Source organism: Aphelocoma coerulescens, chromosome 5 (genome assembly GCF_041296385.1).
Source record: "Aphelocoma coerulescens isolate FSJ_1873_10779 chromosome 5, UR_Acoe_1.0, whole genome shotgun sequence".
Lineage (NCBI taxonomy): Eukaryota > Metazoa > Chordata > Aves > Passeriformes > Corvidae > Aphelocoma > Aphelocoma coerulescens.
In genome coordinates, this window is record NC_091019.1 from 42,435,039 (window position 1) to 42,458,861 (window position 23,823).

Below are 23,823 nucleotides of genomic sequence, written 5' to 3' on the forward strand. Positions count from 1 at the left end.
GGCAGCGGCGGAACGGCGGCGGGAAGGGCGGGCTCGGGGCTTCACAGCAGCGGCGGGGACGATGCCGGTCCATTCCCGGGAGAAGAAGGAGAATAATCACGATGAGATGGAGGTGGACTACGGAGAGAACGAAGGCAGCAGCTCTGAGGAGGAGGAGACCGAGAGCTCGTCCGTCTCCGAGGAGGGGGACAGCTCAGGTACCACGGCCACCCGCAGGCAGCGCCCGCCGCGGCGGCTCCCTCAGCGCCCGGTGCTGCCCCGGGGCACACCGGTTCCGCCCCGGTTCTGGTGGCTGTCGGAGTCACCCCCACTTCCCCTCCCCCCCGTGACCCCGCCCCGGCCCAGCCTCTGCTTCGGCTCAGCGGCTCCTCTTCGGGCCGCCGGCCGGGACGCAGGAGCGGGGCGGGGCGCGGCGCGTGGGCAGGGAGCCCCGCTGAGCCCCGGGCCGCCGGCTCCGGAGCAGGCTGGCACTGGCCATGGCGGTCTGGGCCGCGGTGCTCCGCTCTGTGGAAGAGCTGTGGGTTGTGCCCTGCTGGGCTTGAGTGCGTCCTCGCAGAGGGACTCCTCGCTGAGGTCTCCACTTAAAGGCGTGTGCATACATGAACAAGTGTGTACGTACATATAAGTACGTATTTCCATGCAAGTTCATGAATTTCAATTAGGTGTTTTGAGACCTGTCTTTGAGGGGATATTGGAAGCCCTGTCAATACCACTGGCCTCTTTTGCCGATCACTTCAGGCTCTGCTCAGCTGAAGGTTCTTTCCTTTTTCCGTAGCTTTCCTCTGGACTGTAGATTTTGAATTACATTAGTAGCTGAAATCTGTCTTTAAAAGGATTCCTCTTACTATGCTCAGTTTTCACTGTGTTATTAAGAAGGTTATTATTATCTGTTCAAACTTTCCTTGCAATTACTATTTTCTGTCTTTGATCGTAAAACATATTTCCAGGTGATAACCGATAGAAGTTTGTGGTGCCTTATTTGACTAGTGATGAGATGCAAGCCAGTGGTTGGAAAGGAAGTTGGACAGGGTTAGTGAAGTGAGAAAAGTCCTGATATGGATGTGGACCAGGGCCAGTCCTAGTCCTGACGTGGTTCTGGCAGTGTAGTGATTTAGTGCTGAGGCCCCTATATCACCAAATTAAAACCATAGAATATGCTGAGTTGGAAGGGACCCAGAACGATCATTGACACCAACTCCTGACTCTGCACAGGACACCCCAAAAATCACACCATGCGCCTGAGAATCTTGTCCAAATGCTTGTTGAACTCTGTCAGGCTTGGTGCTGTGACCACTTCCCAGAGGAGCCTGTTCCAGTGCCCAACAACCCTCTGGATGAAGAACCTTTTCCTAATATCCAACCTGAACCTCCCCTGACACAATTACAGATCCAATACTGGGGAAGGCTGATCAGTTTTTCTTTACCCCCATTCTTTCAAAGTGATTCTGTTGGAAAACAGGGCCAGAAAGATGTGCGCAAATGGTCTTGGCTTGTTTTGGTGAAACCTAAACTAGGTAGCATCTGTGTGTGCTGGTGGTTATGCTGGAAAAAAGGTGAACTTGAGTGAGGCTACCAGGGCAAGCAGCTGGAGGTAATCATGTTGGAAAAGCATACCTGATTTGGATATATCCTTGTACATATCCTTGTTTGCATAGCAACTTGCGCTATTCCTTTGAGATGTGACTTATGAAAGCATGCTTCAATTCTTTTATTGTCAGAGTTGTACAGGACCTGAAAAAGGAATATGTATTTTGGATAAGAAATTAATGGAGATAGCTTTTCAAGAAGTTCTGGTACGTGAAGTTACACCTTTCAGGGGAAAACAGAGAGAGAAAAAAGGAGGAATATGCAACCTTAACGGGTGGTAGGTGGGTGAGACACAGAGTGAGTTGCAAAAGTCTCTCTGATGAGGTTCAGGAGCAGCACTGCAACAAAATCCACTAGTTTCTTGGCTGATCTTAGCCTTCCAGTTTGTATTGTAGCTAGATACCACGTGGGAATGCCCTTTCTTAATTTCTTATTCTAGCCAATATTTATGTCTGAGAAAATGTAATTTTCTGTATGAGAGAGTGAGTTTGGTATAACATATATAAACTTAACTTTTTCTCTCCCAGCTCTCTGGCTCTAGTGAAGAGAGAATTGTCTTTGTTAGTTCCAGCCTTGAAGTTTGCTCTTTTTCAAAATTTGTCTTGTTTCCCGTTTGTAGTTCTGTTATTTGCTATTTTTAAAGAAAACTTTGAAGTTTACTTGACGTCAAAGACACTTTGGCTGATTTTTATTGAAGGCAAATATTTATATGGTTTTGTCCTTATCTTGGTTTCTTCTGGGATTTGGAAGAAGTAAGTGTGTTTTAAGTGAATGTAGTCTGTGCGTGTTTCTTTAAAACAATACAAGAAGCTCTCCAGATAATTTCTATTGCATTCCATGGAGAAATGCTTTTAAGGGAGCACTTAAAATGTGATGATTACAGAAAATTACATGCTTGTCTCAGTGTCTTGACCAATATGAACATACTCCTTGGAAGCATGTTGTTCCTACAGACTTAAAATGATTAGCACCTCAAGAAATAAGTCATAATTGAAATTAGTAAAGATTTTTTTTGGTTAAATTTGTCATTTGCTTAACTTGCATTCAGCCTTCTGTTTTTGTTTTTTTTTTCTCCAGTAGATGCCTGAGAATACAAAAGGTGCAGTTAGAGGAAGCATGACTCATCCTTGAGAGCTGGCACTCTATCTATCCTGTTCATTTTGATCTTATGTATTTAGTACAGGTGTTTTATTGACTGGGGCATAGAATAGTTTGTTAGAGATGAATTTAAAAAGCCACAAGTTATGCTTACCATCCCAGGGGAGAATTTGGCCATTTTTTATACAGGCCACAGCTTATTAAAAAAAAGCTATTTTAGGTGCTGTTACATTTCAACTGCTGTGTGGATTTTTTTATCTTTAAACCAGGTTGCCCTAATTACTGTGTTGGACTGCTTGAGTATAGTAGGAACAAAAAACAACTGTGATTTTGAAAGTGTTTAAAAGTAGCCTAAATACTTTCTGCAGTATGAAACTTTGTGGTAAATCTGAAGTTTTGAGACAGGATGGGCCTATCAGCAACTGTTTTAATATGAAATGAGCAATCTTCTGCCTCCTGTCATTTAAATTTTCAATTGGAAAGCCATGAGATTTGATCTTAAAACATTTTACCTTTTCAGCAATGCATACATATTACATAGTCTGTATGTTTTTTAAGGTCGTGATGAAGAAATTCCATAAGTGGGGAATTAAAGATGTTTCAGGACTCTGAAAATCTTCATCATTTTATTAATCTTATTGGAGGAAGAATAAAGATGAAACAATTGAAGAGCAACTTGGCATGTGAATTGACATTCAGTATGAATGATAGCTAGAATGTAGACTTCAAGGCAGAAAATCAAAGACTTTTGAGGGTATTTGCAGCTGAGAGGAGATTGGGGAGAGCTATGTGTTATTTCTTTATCTACAAGAAAGTCATCTATGCCCTCAGATGCCAATGAATAGCAATTTCCTTGCAACACAAGTTGCAAGTTAAAATGTAAGATGCAGTCCCCTTCTGCTCCAACAGCGGGTGTGCACTGATCCTCAGCCAGGGTTACAGTTGTAGCTTTCTTTGCTTTGTACTCCCTAAACACACACAAACAATAAAATAAATCCACATTAATTTAAGAGAAGCTTATCAATGAACTCCTTACTAAAACGTACTTAGAATCAAAAGCATAGTAGAACACATCTGAAACATGTTTGAGAATAAAGGGGAAAAACTGTGGGTATCCCAGTGCTTGCTCCTGGTTGGTTTTACAGGGAAGTACCTTCAAATTTTAAAGAAGCTTTAGTTTTGTAGCACAGAAATGCTTTAAACAACTGAGTAATATGATTGCCACATTCCTAAATCTGGCCAAATTATAAGTTGCTAAATCGATTTTGGCTTGGTTATTGTGTTAAGCAGTCAAATAAAACTTTGTTCTTTCATATGATTTTCAGCCTTATTTTGGGATTATGGTTCTGCCTTACTTTTGAGAACAATATTTTAATATAAATAATATCTCTTAACAGCCTGATATGCTCTTTCCCCACCCTCCCCATTCAATGTATTTTTTTAAAGTTCTCTCTTTAAATTTTCTTGCTCTGCTTTCAAATACTCCAGGTTATATTGTTTTTTAAAACTTTGTACACTGTCTTTTTTGATTGTACTAACAGTAGTATGACAGACTGCACTGGGTCTTTAATTTGGACTCATAGATGCCATTGTAATACTGATTGATCTTGCTGTGCTGACTGCTGGTTTTCATATCCAGGCAGAGAAGGTTAGTGTCGTTTTTAGTCTTAAAAGCTTGTGATGATTTCAGGAAGAAGTTAAGTGCAGAGAGCTTCAAATATTGAGAAGTCTGAGTAGACAATCTGATTTAATCAGATCCTTGCAAGTAGCTAGTGGCCGTGAAGCTACTCCTTTCACCTCATCAGCTTTACAAATTGCCATACTGTTTTGCAAAACAATAAGAATGGAGACTTGCACGCTGCATTCTGTAGTTGGTGTAGGAGATAGCATAAAGCAGTTAAACATGTTTGTTGGAAAAATGTGAGTGAGGAGGAAGCAAAAAGCTCAGAGTTGTTTATAGCCTAAAAGAGTGATTCCTGCTCAGTTTAGGATCCTACTTTGCCTTTCTGTCAGGAGGTAGGGTTTTTCTTGTCAGAGTAACTGCTTACATAAGTAAGGGCTCCTTAGGACAATGCTTTCTCTCTAGCATCTGGCCTGTTTGCACCAGTTCAGTCACAGTTCTGAGTGCATGGCCATTCCTTCTGCATGCCTTCTACTGGTTGATAATGGGTCAGTTGTAGTGTAACTGTAGAGAGCTAATTCCTGCAGATACTGCTGTTATAAAGTAGTTTCACGTATCTGACTTTTGAATATGGCTTAACGAAGTCTCTTTTTTCTCTTCTTCTGGGAAAGAGTCAAGAATTTTTTATTGTAGTTTCTCAGTTTTCTAGTCTAAGAAAGGCCAGTGGAGGTAACAACTGATGTTTAGTAACATCAGATGTTTCAATGGCAGTGTCAAAAGTTTTGGCAAAAAATGGTGTATTTTTGTTGCTTTATCTTCCCTAGGTAAATTAAGAAAAAAATTCAGGAATATAAATTAAAACCTGTGAGAAGAGTTTAATGTTAACTACTCTTGCTGCATAGAAGCATAGAAAGTTAAGTATCTGCAATGTTCTAGACTTTTAAGGTTAAGAAATGTTTCATTAGAGTAATTTAAAATGGTCATTAAAATGAACAGTAGATATTTTTACATTAATATTTCAACTTCAGAGAACTTTTCCAACTGGCCAGGATGAAACCTGTTTCAAAATTATGTGTTACTTTTTCTTTAAAGAATATTAATAAAACAAATCTTGAATTTTATATGACAAATGTAACACTGAACTGTGCTTGCATTCCAGGGATTGCTTTTGTTTGTACTAACCCAGGATACACTTGAATTTTCAGTGGTGGCTGATAACAGCTCACACTTAACAGTGTCTTTCATCTGGTGTGATATGCATTGTTTAGTTTTTCTGTTTCATGCATTCTTATGTATTCTTTGTATTATCAGGCATGAAATACACCTCTTGAGGTCTTACAGTGCTGTTGTTTCCTGTTTTGAGGAAGAAGAATTGCTCTTTATGGGGTTTATTCTAGAATTATATCTAGGTTTCTTACTTTGTAGCTTATGTGCCAAGTGATTTCTCGTATTCTGCTTTGTGAGAATAATAATAATATGAGAGAAACTGCTCATGGCTATAATTCAGGTTTCTTTCACGTTCACTAGAAACAAAATATTCAGTTTATTTGGTTATATATTACATTGTTAAAGTTTTTTTTTTTTTAATTCTTAGAAATGGATGATGAGGACTGTGAAAGAAGAAGAATGGAATGTTTAGATGAAATGTCCAATCTTGAAAAGCAGTTTACAGACCTTAAAGATCAGTAAGTATTTTAATGTTTCAAGTGCCTCATTTGAGGATCCATTCCATGAAAATATCGTGCAGCTGGTGTTTTTTGTCTTTCGTATATGTGGATGCTACTTTTGGAGAAGAGTAGGAACTGGGAATTCTGAAATTACTTGCAGGCAGTTGCTGTGGAATACTTCTATATATTCATGTATTTTTTGTTTTGCTGTAAGGATGGTTTTGAAATGTTGTTCCTGTGAAGGGCTAGTCTGTGTCTATTGTATCAAACTCACTAGTAGAACCAAGGAATTGTGATTTTAGGGAAATTTGAGATTTTGTTTAATTACTTATTCAATATCATTCTCATACTTTGATATATGTGGGACAGACCTAAGTGCATTGTCTTTGCTAAGTAAGAAATCAGGTTTGGTTTTTTTTCAGCAGTAGTTTTTATAGTTGGTACTAATGAAAGTTTCTTGTGATTACTGCAAACCAGATACCACTACTAGATAAAATGAAAATACTGTTATCTCAGTCTGTAGTTTGCCATAATACCTGCATAAGTAGCTAGTAAAAACCTACTTAAAAGAAGAGATAATAGCCACAGTTATTCAAAAGTGATTGTCATCTGTATTACAGCCTGTCGTTTGTGTCATAGAATCATTAAGGTAGGAAAAGACCTCTAAAATCATGAAGTCCAACCATTTACCTAACGGTGCCAGGTCCATTACTAAACCATGTCTCTAGGCACCACATCTACGCATATTTTTGAATACTTTTGGGGACAGTGATTCCACCATTTCCCTGGGCAGCCTGTTTCAATGCTTGAACACCCGTTCTATGAAGAATTTTTTTCTAATATCTAATCTAAGCCTCCCCTGATGCAACTTGAGGCTATTTCCTCTAGTCCTGCCTCTTGTTACCAGGTAGAACAGGCTGACCTCCACCTTGCTACAAACTTCTTTCAGGTAGTTGTAGAGAGCAGTAAGATCCCCCTTGAGTCTCCTTTTCCCGAGGCTAAACAACTCCAGCTCCCTCAGGTGCTGCTCACAGGACTTGTGCTGCAGACCCATCACCAGCTTCGATGTCCTTCTTTGGACAAGCTCCAGCAATGTAGGTGAAGTTAAATTTGTTTTCATGCATGCACAGACAAGGTTTAAATTGGTGGCAATTTGGTAACTGTTAAGTGAAATTTTGAGAAGACCTGGTCTGTTCTTGGGCATATGCTTTAATTGAAAACTTAGTTGTTATCATGGTTCAGATGCATATTTATATTGTGAGATACTTCTTTCTGCTACAAAATGGAGACATTTAACTTGCTTTGCATAACAGGACACTATGAGGTCTGGAAATAATAGGGTCTGGAAAGAATTGCCCAACAAGAAATTCCTTGCTGCAGTATCTAGAGAGGACTGTTTGTCCTGCTGTTCGTTGGGCTGAGCATGGGAAAACCTGGGAAATGCAGCCAGCTGATGAGTACTGAAGCCAGTTGGCACTGATTGGTTTGGCATTTAGAAAACTGTCAGCTTTTGAGTTCAGCCCTACTCTTCCATCTGTTTGACAGCTTGGATGACTGAAAACAATTTGTGGAAACAGATCTGTAAGGAGTGAATATGAAAGAGGGTGGTCTTGAGAGGAAGGAAGCAAGTATTTTTGGGGGCTTAGGGCTTACGAATGGTATTTGAGAAGTGGTAAGGCTGTGGTATATGGAGGAAGGCGTTGTGTAGACACATTGGTTAGTTGAGAGAGAGGTATTTGTGTGGGCTGGAAGAACAGTGTTGGTGGAAATACTGGAAACAGAACATGAGAATGGTGGAAGAAGGATTATAGGGAGAAGCAGCTGTGAGTAGGGAGGTGATGATGTTTGGAAAGTAGAAAAAGATGCATAAACAGTGGGATTTTTGTTGCACCTAACAGCGGAGATGATGTAATGATTGGGTCTGCCTCCTCATCCATTTCAGGGAAACTGAATTTGGATGTTGTAAATAGCATTTACAGTGGTTTGGTAGCATTTATTCACTTTAGACAAATCATTGTTTGAAAGTACTGGATAAATAGTTGTAGTCCGTCAGCTGCTGCATGGTACCAAGTGCTGACAGCACCCAGTCCATAGCTGCTTGCTCTTATGCAGCTGGTACTTAGTGCTATTTAATCAAATGTTAGTGACTGACCCAGTCATGTGCGCTGTGCACCCAGGCTTATGTTCGAGCTAAATAATTCTGCTGCAGCTCTGTGTTAACCACCATGTGCACAGCATGCTCATCAAGGGTTAAGCCCAGCAAACTGGGTTTGATCAGCTGCAGGCTATGTCAATTGACTGCAGGACAGATTGTACATATCATACCCTTAACTTCTTGCAGGTAAGAGGGAGGGCAGTGATCGCTGATGACAACTCTATAGTGGAAATGTGTGTACCTAACCTAGCAAAAGTCAGAGGATGAGCAAGGTGGTGGCAAGATGAACAGGCAGTTATTTCTCAAGGAGGTCTTGATGTGTCAGTATACATGAACTTTATTTTGTCTAATTAATTACTTAACCTGTGCACTTTAAATAAGTAAAAAGCAGCATCCTTGTCCCAAGGACGTCTGTTTATGTCTGTGTAAATTATAACATCTGATGTGTTTGTAACACAGAGTTTGTACATGTTTGCTTTAATTTTACACCTTTTGATTGTGGGGTGCAAGGTGAAAAATGAGAACAGGAAAAGTTAGTTATATTGATGATTCTAACATGGAACACTATCAGTTACAAGTAAGCGGACCTTTATTGAGATTGAAATGTTTGTAATTGATATTACATTAAATTCTTCAAAGTGCAAGCAGATTTCTTCATTGTCTGCCAGCAAATATCAGCTTTTATGGAATGACTGAATTTCAGGTAAAATAAAAATATTTTAATTACACTTCCTTTTGGCAGAAACGTAATATGTGAGTTAGAAATTATCTCATGATATTTATAATCGTATGCAACGTAGATTTTCACAGGAGATGAAATGAGAGTTGCTTCATTAAGTGCCTGCATCTCTTTTTCCTTGGTTTATGGTAGCAGGGGAGCAGATATGTGAACAGAAACGTGAATGATTGTTTCCATCTACAAACTGTCTATCTTTCTCTCTCATGACATAACCCAATTTGTTCTTATGTACTGTAGTACCTTTTTATGTCCTCTTCCATGTTGATTTATGTCATATTATTAACAGATGTACGATTTTTTTTTCTTCTTCCTTAGAGATGGAGTTATGTTTAATTTTATCCTGACTTTCTGCACTTCTGATTGTTTGCATTTGCTTTTCAGAAAGGCTTAATAGACATGAGTAATGTTGTTCAAAAAGAAAAGATGTATTGCAAAATTTAAATGCTAGCAAATCTTCATTTTATTTCAGTGTCCCATAGCATTAATAAAGGGATGACAAATAGTTATTTTAAAAATATTTGTTCTAACTTCTGTTCTATTTTAAATAAAATCCTAATAATTCCTGTTATTTTAAGACTTTACAAAGAAAGATTAAGCCAAGTGGATGCAAAGCTACAAGAGGTCATAGCTGGAAAAGCACCTGAATATTTAGAACCATTGGCAGCTTTACAAGAAAATATGCAAATCCGAACCAAGGTGGCAGGTAGGCATGCAAAATGAGTATTGCTGTTTCAAAGTATAAACTTGCTATGTGTTTTAAGGTCAATCTTCTCTTTTCTTCAGAATTGTTGAAGGAGTGCGTTTTAAAGTTAGAAATTCTGTAGCATAATTTTAAATATTAGGTGGTTTTTAAGTCAAAATGAATATGTTGCTTACCTCCGTGCATACGTTGCCTGATAACATCACGTTAAAAGTACATCTTTTTTTTGTCTTTCATTTAATAGCTGCCTGTGTTTGTGCAGTAAGCACAAAATTACTGAGTAAAAGCGAATGATTTTTTAGCCAGAAGGTTTGGGATCAAGTCTACACAATGGTCACTGTTGAAGAGATATGTCGGTGCTATCTCATGACGTGCTTACTATCTAATATGATCACATTTTTTCCTGATCTTCTAGTCTGTGTCTCTTCTACTCCTCCTATCCTCTGTTCTGTCTAGGGAAAGAGGAAAAACCTCTTGTCCTTGGTGCTTTTCTCTAAGCTTTTTTAATTATTAAAATTAATGTTTAGACAGGCTTTTGTGCTCAGAAGAAGGCGGCAAGAATGTTTGTCTTCTTGTATACAACCATATAATCATATGGAATGGTAGTATAGGAAGACAAAGTTCTCCACTTCCCTACTTTGTTACTTCTGTAAATTTGTTTCATGTTACAGCTTGACTCCTTTAGGAGGATTCAGCTAAGGGTTACCTAACATAGGCTGTCAGAGAGCCAAAAGACAGACACCTGTGATCCCTGTAGCCAGAGAAGCTATACCAGTGTCTTTTCTAAAAAATTTAGCAGAAATGTGGTGCAGGCTAACTGAAAAATGACAAACCAACTTATACTTTCTATAATACTAGTGCTTTTTCAGTACTACTCAGTATGTCTTCATTGGTACTTCTGACTTTGAGAATTTGAAATCTTTTGATCTACTGCATTTCTTTCCCTCCAGGTCTTCTCTGGAATGCTTTTTCCCAGATGCTGACCCAGCATTTCTGGGTTTTAAGTTCTTAGCCCAAATTTACATGATTAGTCCTAAGTAGCCCACTTGGGCTTTGCAGAAGGATCTCAGTTGAACTTGCAAAAGGTTTGATATAAAAGCAACCTTAATCCAGGCTTTTGATTTTAAGTTTTAAATGTGGCTGTCCATCAGTGCTTTCATGTAAGTGGGTATGGGATATGCAGCATACTACACATTCTCCTGATTGGTCTTCAGCAGCATTGAAGAGCCATGTTTCAATGTAAAAAAAGCCCAGCTTCAAGTTTTCTTGAAGTTGTGACTAGAAAACAGGAGGTTATTTCCCTTTTGTCCCCAACTGAATAAACTTGATAAAATTACTCCAGAGAAGGCAAGAGCTTGCAGAACTGGCTTATTTGCTTTTACTGTTTGAGAGCCTTGACAGAAGTTGGTAATAGCAGGGCTTGAGTTCCAGCAGGTAACCCATAAGGACCTACTGTTACCTGAGAGAGGGGAGGAAGTGGTGAAAAAAAACCCCCAAACTAAACTATATTTAGCTAAACCTTGGATATAATTATAATATAATAAACCTTGGATAAAATCTGTGATAGAAAAGAAACTTCTGTTCCTCAGTTCTCTAAGGCACTGTTCAAACAAAATGTGGATCTTGGCTATCATAGCAAGTCAGAAAAACAACAGTTTCTTCTAGAACTGTTCATACCTATATTGTTCAATTTCAGGCAAGTAAACAGTGACCCAAATATGCCAGTCAGCCCTAAATATTAAAAAAATAAAAGAAACATAACAGCAATGTAAGAAAAGAACATTTTGAATTCTAGAATAGCTTCACTGTGGAAGGAGGATTGACAATACTTTGTGGTTTGTTTTTCAGAGGAAGTGCTGGTAGTAATATTGTTCCTCTAGTACTGTGTTCATTTATAGTCAGTTGAATTATAAGGGAAGTTGATTTTGAAAGTTCTTCAGTTGCAAGACACCACCACTGTGTGTGCAAACTTAACTCCTCATGTTTCTAATCTGAAGTAATTTAAAGATTTTGTGTTGAATGAATTGAATATATTAAATGAAGTTTTGTCTATGCTCGCTGGGTATTACATTTCAGATACCTTTCAGATGTTTTTCTGAAAAAAAATTTTTTTCTGTGTTTAGTGGACACATTTTCAGAAGTGTCTAAGAATGCTCCTAATACTTAGAATCGGTATCCTTTGTATTACAAGGTGATTATTTTTAAGAATGGATCAGTCTTGTTAATTAATTTAATTTATTAAGGTCATGTATTATAAAGTAAGTATTATTCTAAATACTAATTTGTAAAATCCTTTTCTTTCAATCAGTTTTCTAGCTATTTTAAAACCCCAAAACCTTATTTTAAACTCTAATTAGAAAATAGAAGAGGCCATTTAGTACTTAAATTTGGAAACTGATGATATTCAGGATAGCTCGATCAGAAATATGAAATAGACATATTTTCTAAAGTTAGTATGACTACTGGTGTACTTTTTGACTGACGGGAGAAGGAGTTAAAATATCATTTAGTTTTGCTCAGATCTTCAGAATTAAGGATTTACTTGTTCTTATTTTTATTCTTTAAAGCAGCCAGCCACTCTAAGTGCCTAATGTAATATATCTGTATTTTCCACTATGTGCATGTGTTGGGACTTGCAGGCAGTCTTAAAATAGAATTCTGAAGTCGGATATTTGCTAAAGAAAGTAATATTGCTGTAATTTGTCTGATTACAGGTATCTATAGAGAGCTTTGTCTGGAATCTGTGAAGAACAAATATGAATGTGAAATTCAAGCCTCTCGACAACACTGTGAGGTTGTGCCAGATGTTTCACATTGATAGCTAATCTCATCTAACTTTACTGTCTGTCATGCTTTTCAGGTTCAGTGCATGTTTTTATTATTTTAGTTATTTGCTATTTGAGTGCAATTGCCATGTAACATTTAAGCCCATGCAAGAGTTTATTTAAAGCATCTGAAAATTAGAATCGTAGAATATGCTGAGTTAGAGGGGACCCATCAAGATCATCTACTCCTGGCCCTGTGCTGGACATGCAAGAATCAAACCATGTGCCTAAGAGTGTTGTCCAAACACTTCTTGAACTCAGACAAGCTGGGACCACTTTTCTGGGGAGCCTGTTCTAGTGCTCAGCTGCCCTCTGGGTGACAAACCTTTTCCTGATATCCAGCTTAAACCTCCCCTGACTCAGCTTCATGCCTTTTTCTCAGATCCTGTCCCTGATCATGAGAGTAAAGAGATTGGTACCTGCCCTTCTGCTTCCCCTTGTGAGGATATTGAAGACCAAAATGAGGTCTCCCCTCAGTCTCCTCCAGGCTGAAAAGACCAAGTGACCTCAGCCAGTCCTCATACAGCTTCCTCTCCAGAGCCTTCACCATCCTTGTGACCCTCCTCTGGTCACTCTCTAGTACCTTAATATCTGTCCTATATTGTGGCACCCAAAGCTTCACGCAGGACTCAAGGTGAGGCTGCCCTAGTGCAGAGCAGAGTGGGACAATCCCCTCCCTTGCCCACCTGGTGATGCTGTGCCTGATGCCCCCCAGGACATGCTTGGCCCTCCAGGCTGCCAGGGCACTGCTGGCTCATGTTCAACTTGCCATCAACCAGGACCCCCAGGTCCCTTTCCATGGCACTGCTCTCCAGCATCTCATTCCCCAGTCTGTCTGTACATCCAGGATTACCCTGTTTCAGATGCAGGATCCAGCACTTGTATTTTTGAACTTCATTTTTGGCAATTGCCCATCCTTCTGATTTGTCAAAATCTCTCTGCAGGGCCTCTCTGCCCTTGAGGGAGTTGACAGTTCCTCCCAATTTAGTGTTGTTGGCAAGCTTGCTTAGTCCCCTTTGAGTCCCTTGTCTGAGTTGTTAATGAAGATGTTGGAGAGATTTTTATTAGTTTGGCTCTGCATATGTATATATATAGCTAAGTCTTCTTCTTTTTCATTATCAAATTCTTATTAATAGATTCCCACATGATTTTTTTACCTTTGTTTTAAAAAGATTACCAAGAAAGTAAATAAATATCTGACATAATTTTAGCAAGAGACACCTTACATTTTAATAACAAAACCAAAGAAGTCTTTTTGAAATGCATTAGACAGCTAGTGATAGAGTTGTCGTTTCAAAAGCAGTCGCAATAAAAATATATTCCTCTCCTTGAACGTAAATATTCCTGTTCACATATCTAAATGCTGGATACTGTAGTACAAACACTCAAGTACATGTATGTCCAATGCTGTACATAGCTGCTTAGATCCTGAGTTTTTCGTCATAGTACTCAGCCCCCTTACAGTTGATTAAAGGTGTTTTCTTCTGAGTGGTTCACCATATTCCTGAATTCCTGGTTCCTACTATACCAATAAAGCAAGAATATGCATGTGTACTTCTGAAAAGCTTTCCATTTTCTTGATGCCTTGGGAAAGAATTAGGTATTATGAAGGATGACTCATTATTGGCTGTCTTTGTTCCTGTGGATACTCCTGAGGCTTGACAGAATCCTGTAAGACTTGCAGGGTCTCTTATCCATGATTGAATGATTTGCTTTGGCTATGTATTATTCCTCTTTAAGGTGGTCTTTGTCCCTTGTTTTGCTGTTATGTGAAACATTCGGAATTCAGATATTCACCATCCAATAAAAGGCTCTTGGGGGAAAAAGCTCTATTAAGTCAGAAATGCTGCTTGTAGAATCACTGTTGCACTGGAGTATAACCATTCAGCAAGAATGCCTCTGATGCCTGTAACAGCTTTTCACACCTTATTGGTTACCAGCTACCTGAAGCAGAACACGTCTAAACCCAAATGCTATTTAATTTTAAAATGGAATTTTAAAATGATCTCAGAAGAGATAACACTCATTTGGCACTTCAGATATATGTAAAGAGGCATCTGCCTTTTAAATTCACCTGCGAAATGTTTTTTATAATGAGGGGTTGAAAAATATGTAAAAGGAGGTTTTTAGAATTTGCATATTTTGTAACTTGAAGAGAATGGTAAGCACGCCAGACATTTAGTGGAATAGGATTCTTTGTTCATTCCTCAGCTGATTTGCTTCACTCCAGAAAACTAACTTGAACACTGGTAAAAGTAAGTTTCTGTTACTGTGCTTTGCTGTGGCCAAGAGCAGTTGAGGTGCAGACATCTGCTCATTTGGCTATGGGGAACTGCAGCTTCTGACAGAGACATGGTAGCAGATATCTGGATGCAGTGGCTTGAGCTGCTTATGCTGTTTTTTCAGTAAGTCCAAGCTCTCTGTTTTCCAAAGTTGTTGAAGACATTGCTCACTGAATGTTAAAATCTAACAATTGGCTGTATTTTCCACTCATATTTTTGGGAATGTGCAAGCAGTAAAGGGCAGTAAAGGTATTTCCTTGAGGCTTGAAACTCAGCTTAATTCCAAGTTACTCTTTTAGAGAATTCAGTGGGTTTTGATGCTGCCTTTAAAAGAATAACTGTTCTGTATAGATACTGTGTAATTTAGTATAGGAGGTAGTTTTATAAAAAGCTTTCCATGAAAACATTAGCTTTTGTAATTTGTAATGGAAGGTGGCATAGATGTCACTACTTTACAGTTACCCGTTGTGAATAAATCATTTCTATCCAGAAGAAAAATACTGTGTTTGTGTCAAAATGCAAACAGTTTTTCTGGAGGGCTAGCTGCATGCTCTTAATTACTTTTGGTACCAATAGTTGATAAATATGTAATTATATTTTCTCTTGTGCTAAGCGAGTGTGCTGTCTTTAAGGAGCTAGGATCTCATGCTTAGGAAGTGGATACAGGGAGATGTGATATGCCTTGTGGCTTCTGGAAAATCTATTCTTATGTTTCTTCCACTGATGCCTTAAATTGTCAATATTTAGATTATTGAACTTAGTAATGTAAAGATCTGCAATCTTGCTTTTTTAGAGCGAGAAGCTTCTCTTGTATGATACTGTGCAAAGTGAACTAGAAGAGAAGATTAGAAGACTTGAAGAAGACAGACATAGCATTGACATTACCTCAGGTGAATGGAAATTCAGTTTGTTTTTTTAAAATTTGTTTGCTTTTAATCTTCTGCTGGCTACTGCTTAGTTGACTGTACACATAGTATGTCTGGTGAGTTTTAGGTGATCTGTTAGAATGCTATTCAGCTGTAGACTTTGGGCAAGGGGTTGAATTTAAACTTAAATCAAACTTTGCTTTAATAATTGTCAGCATCCCTTGTGTGTTTTGAGAGTATTAATCTATGCCTACATAATCATGTAACACCTTTATTCTGTTCAGAAGCAGCATCTCACCAGAATATGTTATTTTTCATTTTTGGACAATGTTTTCTGCTATAAAAAGAGCTAAACATGTAAATGTTTCTGATTCATAGCATGTTCTTATTATATCTTTTCAGAATTATGGAATGATGAGCTCCAGTCCAGGAAGAAAAGGAAGGATCCATTTAGCCCAGATAAGAAGAAACCTGTTGTTGTATCAGATATCCTTTTACTGAAATTGTTGTTCTCTCTAGTAATGTTTGCAGTTTTCTAGCTAATTTTATTACATGTGTGATTAATACCAAGTTGAAGTGATAATACATTATCAAAACTGATTTTTGCATGGCAGACATTATTCTAACTCAGACTAGAGAAACCATGTTGGCACATCCCATTATGAAAATTGAAATTAAGATTCTCTTACCTAGCTACTAGTTTTATGTAGAAAATGTTTCTAAAAGTTGATTTTTCTAACTCTTAAAAAAGATAGAGTTACAAAAGCAGAATCAAGTTAGGCTGCTTGAGCTTCACCAACTGACCATATAAATAGCATTGGATTCTGTGAATTATGACCTACCTTGCTATTTTGGAGTATATTCCAAACCAAAAATACGAATACAGTATTAAGTATAAAATCCCAGCAATTTCACGCAGTTTATAAAGCTGAAAATCCTTTCAGTTGTGAAGTAAGTGAATTTGTTCTTTTTGATTGTCGTTTAGAAATAGTTATGAACTTGTCAGATCTGTGTAAAGAAAATACCTAGACATTTTACATGGCTTTTGATTTGTAATTTTTTGCTATTTAGAGAAAAACAGATTTGAAAGAGGTTTAAGATTTTTAAAATTTCAAATGGAATTTTAAGTTTAGGCTTGGTGTCCATTTTAGGAGATTTTTTTTTTTTTTTAACATCCATAGCACCTTTTTCTAAACTTGTTTTTCAGAGATGAAATGGGGAGAAACAAAATAAAAAGTGAAGACTGTTGTAATGGAATAGCTGTACTATATGGAATTTTGATTTGAAGTTCATGTATTGTTCTAATCCACATTTTTTACTTTGCAGTTGATAGTTTAAGGAAGGGGGCTTTGCCTTTCTACTTCCTGTGTTTTGGATATTTGATATTCAGATATGTGGTGCTGACCATACTTTTTTCTCTAAGATATATGATATAGGGTACTGTAAAAATAATTATTTCATTTAAGCTGATACTAGTGTAGGTGCTGTTTTGCAGTGGTACGTTGAAATTGCAATGAATTTTAATTGTAATTGGAATTATTGTGAATAGAATAATTTTTGAACTGTTAGGAATGGAATGATTATATCTCAGTTGTTCATCTTATCCCTTTATTGAACTCCTGTAGTCTGAATATTTACATGCTATTATTACCTCTTTTAATAATTCTTAAAGTGCATTTCTAGGTTGCACAATTCAAAGATGGATATGTTTGCACTGAGCTTTTACTTCCTGTGGGTACACTTTGTGTGAAAGACAGGCAGAAGAGAGCTATTAATATCTTTCTACAATTAGAATATTTTTATTATTTCTGTTTAAAAGAGTTTTCCCTAACATTTCCACGCCCGTATATAGTTTATATGTTACAAGACCTTGATATACTTGAAGACTGGACAACAATAAGGAAGGTAAGACGAAAGGATGAATGCCAGTGACTGTGGATTTAGTTGGGTTCATATCTAGTCCTTTGGTTACTTAAAAATATGTAACTGGATTTCTTACATGATCAAAATACTAAGTAGATTTTTATTTCTTCAGTAGTCAGTCCTTTCAATTTAATCTGTGTTATTGCTACTTCTTCTGCTACTACCTAAATCATACAGAGGAATCCATTAAAGGTGTGCAAGAGGATATCTCTAAAAGGGGGAGTCCATAATTTTCCATGAAAAAGCAAGCCTAAAGCCTGTGTTAAGTGGATCTGCTTTCTCATAGTCTAGCCTAATTGGATAGAAACTGTTATAGGATAGTCTGGTAGGATTTTGCTTTATATGAAAATTTTTAAAAATGTATTTCATATGGCATGTTTTCATATAGTAAGTTTTTTATTTTAAGAAGATTTCTGTCCTTGGACCTCTTCTTATATATTTTTACATAAAATGAGAAGCTGTGTTTTTCTCAGATTATAATAGAATCATGGTTTATAGGAAAAGAAATTTGTTTGATCAATTGATATATTTGAAAAAATACATCCATCTTTTAATTGCATAATGCCTTTTTTAGATCTTTGTAAGACTGTTGAAGGATCTTGCTGTAATGAAATGCTATCCTTGCCTGGCACCTGCAGTCAGAAAGCTTCCCCTAGTATCCTAGTGCATCCCAGCTTATGGGATAGCAAACCACTTAGGTGAATTCAAAAACTTGGTGGGGAATTGGCTCTGAGTCAGTTTCTATCCTGTTTTTTACCTTGTACCTATTTCCTAAACAAGAAGTAAAATGTGACCTTTATGTGAGAACTTCTCTGACTTTTCTCTTTCTATTGCTTCAGAGGAACAGACATAAAATATCTTTCCCTTGAGTTCTTTTCCGTAGTTTAACATAGTTTTAAACCAGAGCAACATACCCAGGACCTACTAGGGATTTTGCCTTTTTTGGAAATAATTTTAAAAAACCCCAAAAAGCAAACAAAGAAATGAACCCCCAAAAACTCCTGAATGCTTTTTTTTTTTCAAGTCTATGTGTGATCTGGAGTTTGCATGAAGTAAGTTGTGAGCTTATAACATATAAATTAAAAGACTAGATTGTTCATGCAGCATTTTGTTTTTCAGAATTAGTTAATGTAATTTTGTGTTTTCTTGACAGAATTACGTAAGAGCAATTTTGAGGATTTAATTTAGAAAAACTTCAGAGTTACTTGAAATCAAAACTTATTAAAGAAGGTGATATTTTTCACCCTCAAAATGCTTTTTTGTTTAGCTACCGAGTCACCATTGAACACATTTTTATTTTAGAATTCTCATTGTGTTTTTTGCATGTAAATGCAAGTGTATACTTGCATATAAGAGTAAATACTGCACGTTACTTCACAACTAAAGCTGGCAGTTAAGAAAAAATTACTATGCTTGCTGACTAGCTTTAATTTTCTTTTGTGTTTCAAGGCAATGGCTACGCTGGGGCCACACAGGGTAAAGCCAGAACGTAAGTAAATATAGTCTGGTTTCACAAGACAGAACTTGCCATGTGGAATGATGCGAACTGCATCCAGGCAGATTGCATTTATTATAGTACTGGTATAGTGATGGAGGATGAGGTGAAGTAGCCGGAAGATGTGGCTGTTGTCTTTCCTCTCTCTCAGGTGCTGATACCTGTAGCTTGATTGCTGTTGTTTCTGTTGACACAAATTCTAGAAATTTAGCATCAAAAACTCAGGCTTCCAACAGTGGTTTACAGCAATTCCTATGAGCAAACTGTGCCAATGTTTGCACAAGGTTAAGCAGAAAACTGAGAGCATCTGGACCTTACAGGTGCATTTCAAAAGATGCTCACATTGACTTCAAGCTACAACCCTGAAAAAGCAGAGCTATGGGAAAGGAGGGGTATTCATATTTGGCACTGAAGTGAGAAGCATGTTCATGCTAAGTAAAATCACATATTTGGAGGTGAGTAAGGAGGAAAAGGGACAGTAGGCAAGTAGGTGATAGTTTCTATTTGAACATTAAAATATAACTTTTAATTATCTGGCTGGAAATAAAAAGGTATATTGCTTCCAGTTTCCATGCAATTATTAAGAGGCAAACTGTTGGAAAAAATGTGTATTCCATGTAAATAACGTGATGAAAGTGTATTTAACCACCTAACTGATTTCTGTGAAGTCAATATTAAATCACTTTTATTACTTAATTTAGCACCTGTCAAATTAGAAAAGCATCTACATAGTGCTAGATCTGAAGAAGGAAGACTCTATTATGATGGCGAGTGGTATGGACGAGGGCAGACGATATGCATTGATAAGAAAGATGAATGTCCTACAAGGTAAAGATTATTTAGTTTATGCAGCTCTGTACATTTATGTTAAGCAATAACTAGGATGATGGCATCGAAGAGTAAGGCCTATGTGGAAATACTGCCACCTCAGTAACATTTACTAGTTCACCTTAATTATGGAAATTCATACTTAATTATGGAAAAACACTTTATACTGTTTAAGATAAGCTTTGTTTTCTGTTGATTAGTGGTCTGAAAGAAAAGAATTGGAACTTTTTAATGGTATTTCTTTCTCTTAAGAAAGGTTCTACCTGGGAACAGTCTAAATATTAGAGTGCAAATTCAGTTGAACGTTTAAATGTATTTTCTCTATATGGATAATATTTGTAAATTCCAAGAGTCTGAGTGTATTTAAAATTAAATGTGTATCTTACCTTTTACTGAATGGGGCAAATAAGTCTAAGCCCAGTGTTGATTAAATAGGCACGTGTACTCAGGAAACTTGACTTTAATTTAATATATCAGTAGTTTACTGTAGAACTGGCTGCTTCTCTTTTTCTTTGTGTGTTGTGAAGAGGAACAAATTTTGGTGATTTTGGTATTTGTTCAGGGCTGAAACAGGAAGGTACTTTAGTAAACTATAGATTGTGTCTGAAATTTAAAAAACTTGGAATTAATATAGCAGAACATAGCAGTTTTACTGGGCCAAGTAAAGATCTTAGTATCCAGTGTCTGACAAAAGCCAAAAGCTGATGCTTAACAGGGCAAGCGTGCAGTGGAGCTTTCCTGGGCTTTCAAGATTCCAGCAACTTCTAAGACTAGAGGGATTGTCATGCTCAGTAAGCAATAGATCTTTATTCTATGAACTGTTTTAATCTTTGGTTTTGTCCTTTCTGTTTTCCCCATCAATCTACTTTAAATGATATTTTTTCTGTGGGGTGTGGGTAGGGGGTTTTGTTCACTGTTTGTGTTAAAGGTTACCACAAGAGGTATAAAAACAGGGCTCATTCACAGTGAGTTGGTAAATCAGTTTTCAATTTATTTCTTATGGGCTTGGTATAATGAGTAAGAGTTGAAGACATTTTGTGCTTTAAATTGTGGCTTCAGGTTGTTCAACTGTTTTTCAAGTACTTCATATTCGATGCAATTTCAAGGCTTTTCTTGTTTTTTTACTATGGGTGGTTTATTGTTGTGTTTTCTCTATGTGACTGTTCTTCTTTTAAACAATTAAAATATTTGTATGTGTTAGGGTTTTCTTGTAAGAGAATAAAATAGATGGCTGAAACATTAGCTACCTTCACTAAAGACACTTGCAGTTGCCAAGGGATTCTGTTAAAACTATCCTTAGAGTGAAGCCAGTATCTTTGGGGCCTAGCATTTAGAACTAATGTATATTTTCATTTACTGTGTGAAAATACAGCTGCAGTTTTGAGGTTATTTTTAGCTTATAAGCTTTCTAAATTCTTCTTGTTTTTCTTCCCCTGACCCTTCTTCCCTCATTTTCTGTAGTGCCACAATTACAACAATTAACCATGATGAAGTTTGGTTTAAAAGACCGGATGGAAGCAAGTCTAAGCTATATATTTCTCAGCTACAGAAAGGAAAATATTCAATAAAGCATAACCACAACTGACCGTTGCTCACCGGATATGAAACAAGTGGTATTGCCATGTGTGATGTGCCATGGGGTGAAAACTGTATTTAATAGTGTTTTGTATTCCTTATATATATACAGCAGTATCTAATGTGTATCGGTCGTGCTGTATGTAAACTTCGTATGGACGGCCTTCAGAAACCTGAGGAGAGTAAATCCTGTTAACAGACATTTTGCCTCTAAATTGGGTCCAGTGCCTAAGATATGAAGTATGCTCTTCAAGTATAATGCTTCAAAACTTACCATATTTGTAAAATGAAAAAAGAAAAATTCTTCTTTTTCCATTGGTGACCAGTTGGTGTGAAAAAAATGATAACCATAATTACCAGCAACTCACTTTATTTTCAGTGACTGTGTCATGCTTCTCTTGTGGATGTAAATTTAGCCTGCTCAGCTGTTGCTTTTGAATAGATTGTAACATGCATAAGCATTCTTTTATCCAAAGTGTACTGATTTATTAAAATTATTGTCCTCAACAGCTCTGCTAGTACTGACTGTGTTATATTTTGTAAGGTTTAATGTATTGCTTGTAATGAGACAAAGCCAATATTTTGAACTATATTTTTTGAAGAGCACTCTTCTAGTGTAGGACCCTATTCTATAGCAGACAAATCATTGGTGATGTTTTTTCTTGATTGCCAGCAAAATTTATGCATAAGGTAGACAGTGTTGCTCCAACCTGTGTTACATGTAGCCCTCAAAGAACGACTGCGGGGATGGTTACATAAATGCTGTTGCATGGCCTGCATGTTTGGTCCACAGTTGTATGAAATATGATGAATTTTTGTTAGAAAAGGAAAATGTTTCCCCAGAAATCATATATCTGGGAGAATTTACACTGAGTTTTTCACCAAACACTATTTCCAAAATTTCTGTACCCCATTTCATCTTATTGTACACCGGAAGTATTTCATGCAGCTTAGGAAGCTGAATGTCTTTTAAAATCTTGCTCTTTTAGCCACAGAGGAAAGTCCTAAATCCTTGATGTTACTGTGATGTGCTTCAAGCATCTAGAATGGTAGATGGGATTGTTGAAGAATTGTTAATGCATTGGTTACGTGCACTTTAATCTCCACTTATGATGATTCTTCTTGGAGAAAAAAAAGCATCCATTTGCTTTAAATGATCACAGCAAATAAATACTTTTATTGTAACATATAAATTAATCGTCTCTTCTAGTGCAGGGTGGTAAGTACTTTCCAAATGCCAAATCAGTTTCTGCTGAGTGATGCTTTTCTACAATTGTATGACATTATAAATCAAATGTACATAAAGTATCGATTGACATGTTGGCTTTTAACAATATGAACTGTATGTATACAGTTGTTTGATAAACATTTTGTAATTAAATATTTGCATTTTTTTAACTTAGTGTATAAATAAATGATCTGTGGTAGTGAACATCTTTTATGTTGTTTCGCTTTTTGATTTTCTAGTCTTGTTGGAATTGTTGATCTACCAAATGGCACAGGGAAATATTTTTAAATAATCAGAAGGCCTAAAGCTTTTTAAAAACTTTGGACCTTCACTTTTTTCTTTTGATTTTTGAGAGTTTGTATGTATAGATTCTGTTTGTTTTTACAAACTTTTAAAAAATACTTTATGGAAGCTTTATTCTGTGACATTTATAAATCAAACATAAGCACTGTTAAGAATTTCATATCTGTTGACATGCTTGAAATCATTTGTATTTAGGCCATGCTGGGCACTCTAAACTGTTTTTGTGGTCTACCCCTTTCCTTTTTCCTCTTCTGTATTTTGCATCTCTCTAGCTGCAGTTGATTATTCCTACAGCTTTTGCTGATCTGATCTTGTAGGAAGCAGAACTTTGCTTTGTACCGCCCTGCAGTTTGGACTGACACTCAGTGAGTGTGGTTTCTTAATTCAGAATAAACATTATTACCTCTCATGTTGATAAGAATTATCATAGCAGTATGGATTAGTGATCAGGCAACTGGGACCTACCTGTTCCATTACTAGAAGTACAGGAAACTGAGCTTTAGCTTTCCTTTTTGACATGTAACCATTTCTGCATATGTGATGGGAAAGCTGTAAGGTTGGTCTTTGTTTGTAACTGGTTAGTTGTTTCATGATTAGGTGAATATTTGGTACATGCTTTGTATCTTTTTAATATTTGAATAGTTAATGTTTTGCTTGATCCAACATAAAATGTAAGGGATGTCTTCCACAGATTTTAGTCCTTTGAAGTACAGACATTGTTAGCCTCTTGTCATCTGTTTCATCTTTTATGCCACTACTTTTCGAGCCTTGGTAGCATTGCTTTAACCTACAAATTGGATTTAGATCTGTAAAGTGCTGAAAGGAATTCTGTGATATATAGTGCGTGAAAAGGGAAATGAAGAACAAGAGGCACTTAGTGACAAAAGTAACTTTCTATACATGTGTAGAAAAGGCTTCTCTATCAATAGTT

General features: G+C 37.0%; 1 protein-coding gene across 1 annotated transcript; it reads left to right on the plus strand.

The window, feature by feature from the left end:
- BRMS1L (BRMS1 like transcriptional repressor) lies at positions 1 to 22,793 on the plus strand. Its single transcript, XM_069017824.1, has 10 exons — positions 1 to 197; positions 5,901 to 5,991; positions 9,443 to 9,570; positions 12,282 to 12,361; positions 15,468 to 15,564; positions 15,943 to 16,026; positions 17,381 to 17,445; positions 18,913 to 18,952; positions 19,660 to 19,786; positions 21,248 to 22,793. Exons 1-10 carry the CDS (start codon positions 62 to 64, stop codon positions 21,369 to 21,371), a joined length of 972 nt encoding a protein of 323 aa, XP_068873925.1. The 5' UTR covers positions 1 to 61; the 3' UTR covers positions 21,372 to 22,793.
- The last annotated feature ends 1,030 nt before the right edge of the window (positions 22,794 to 23,823 follow it).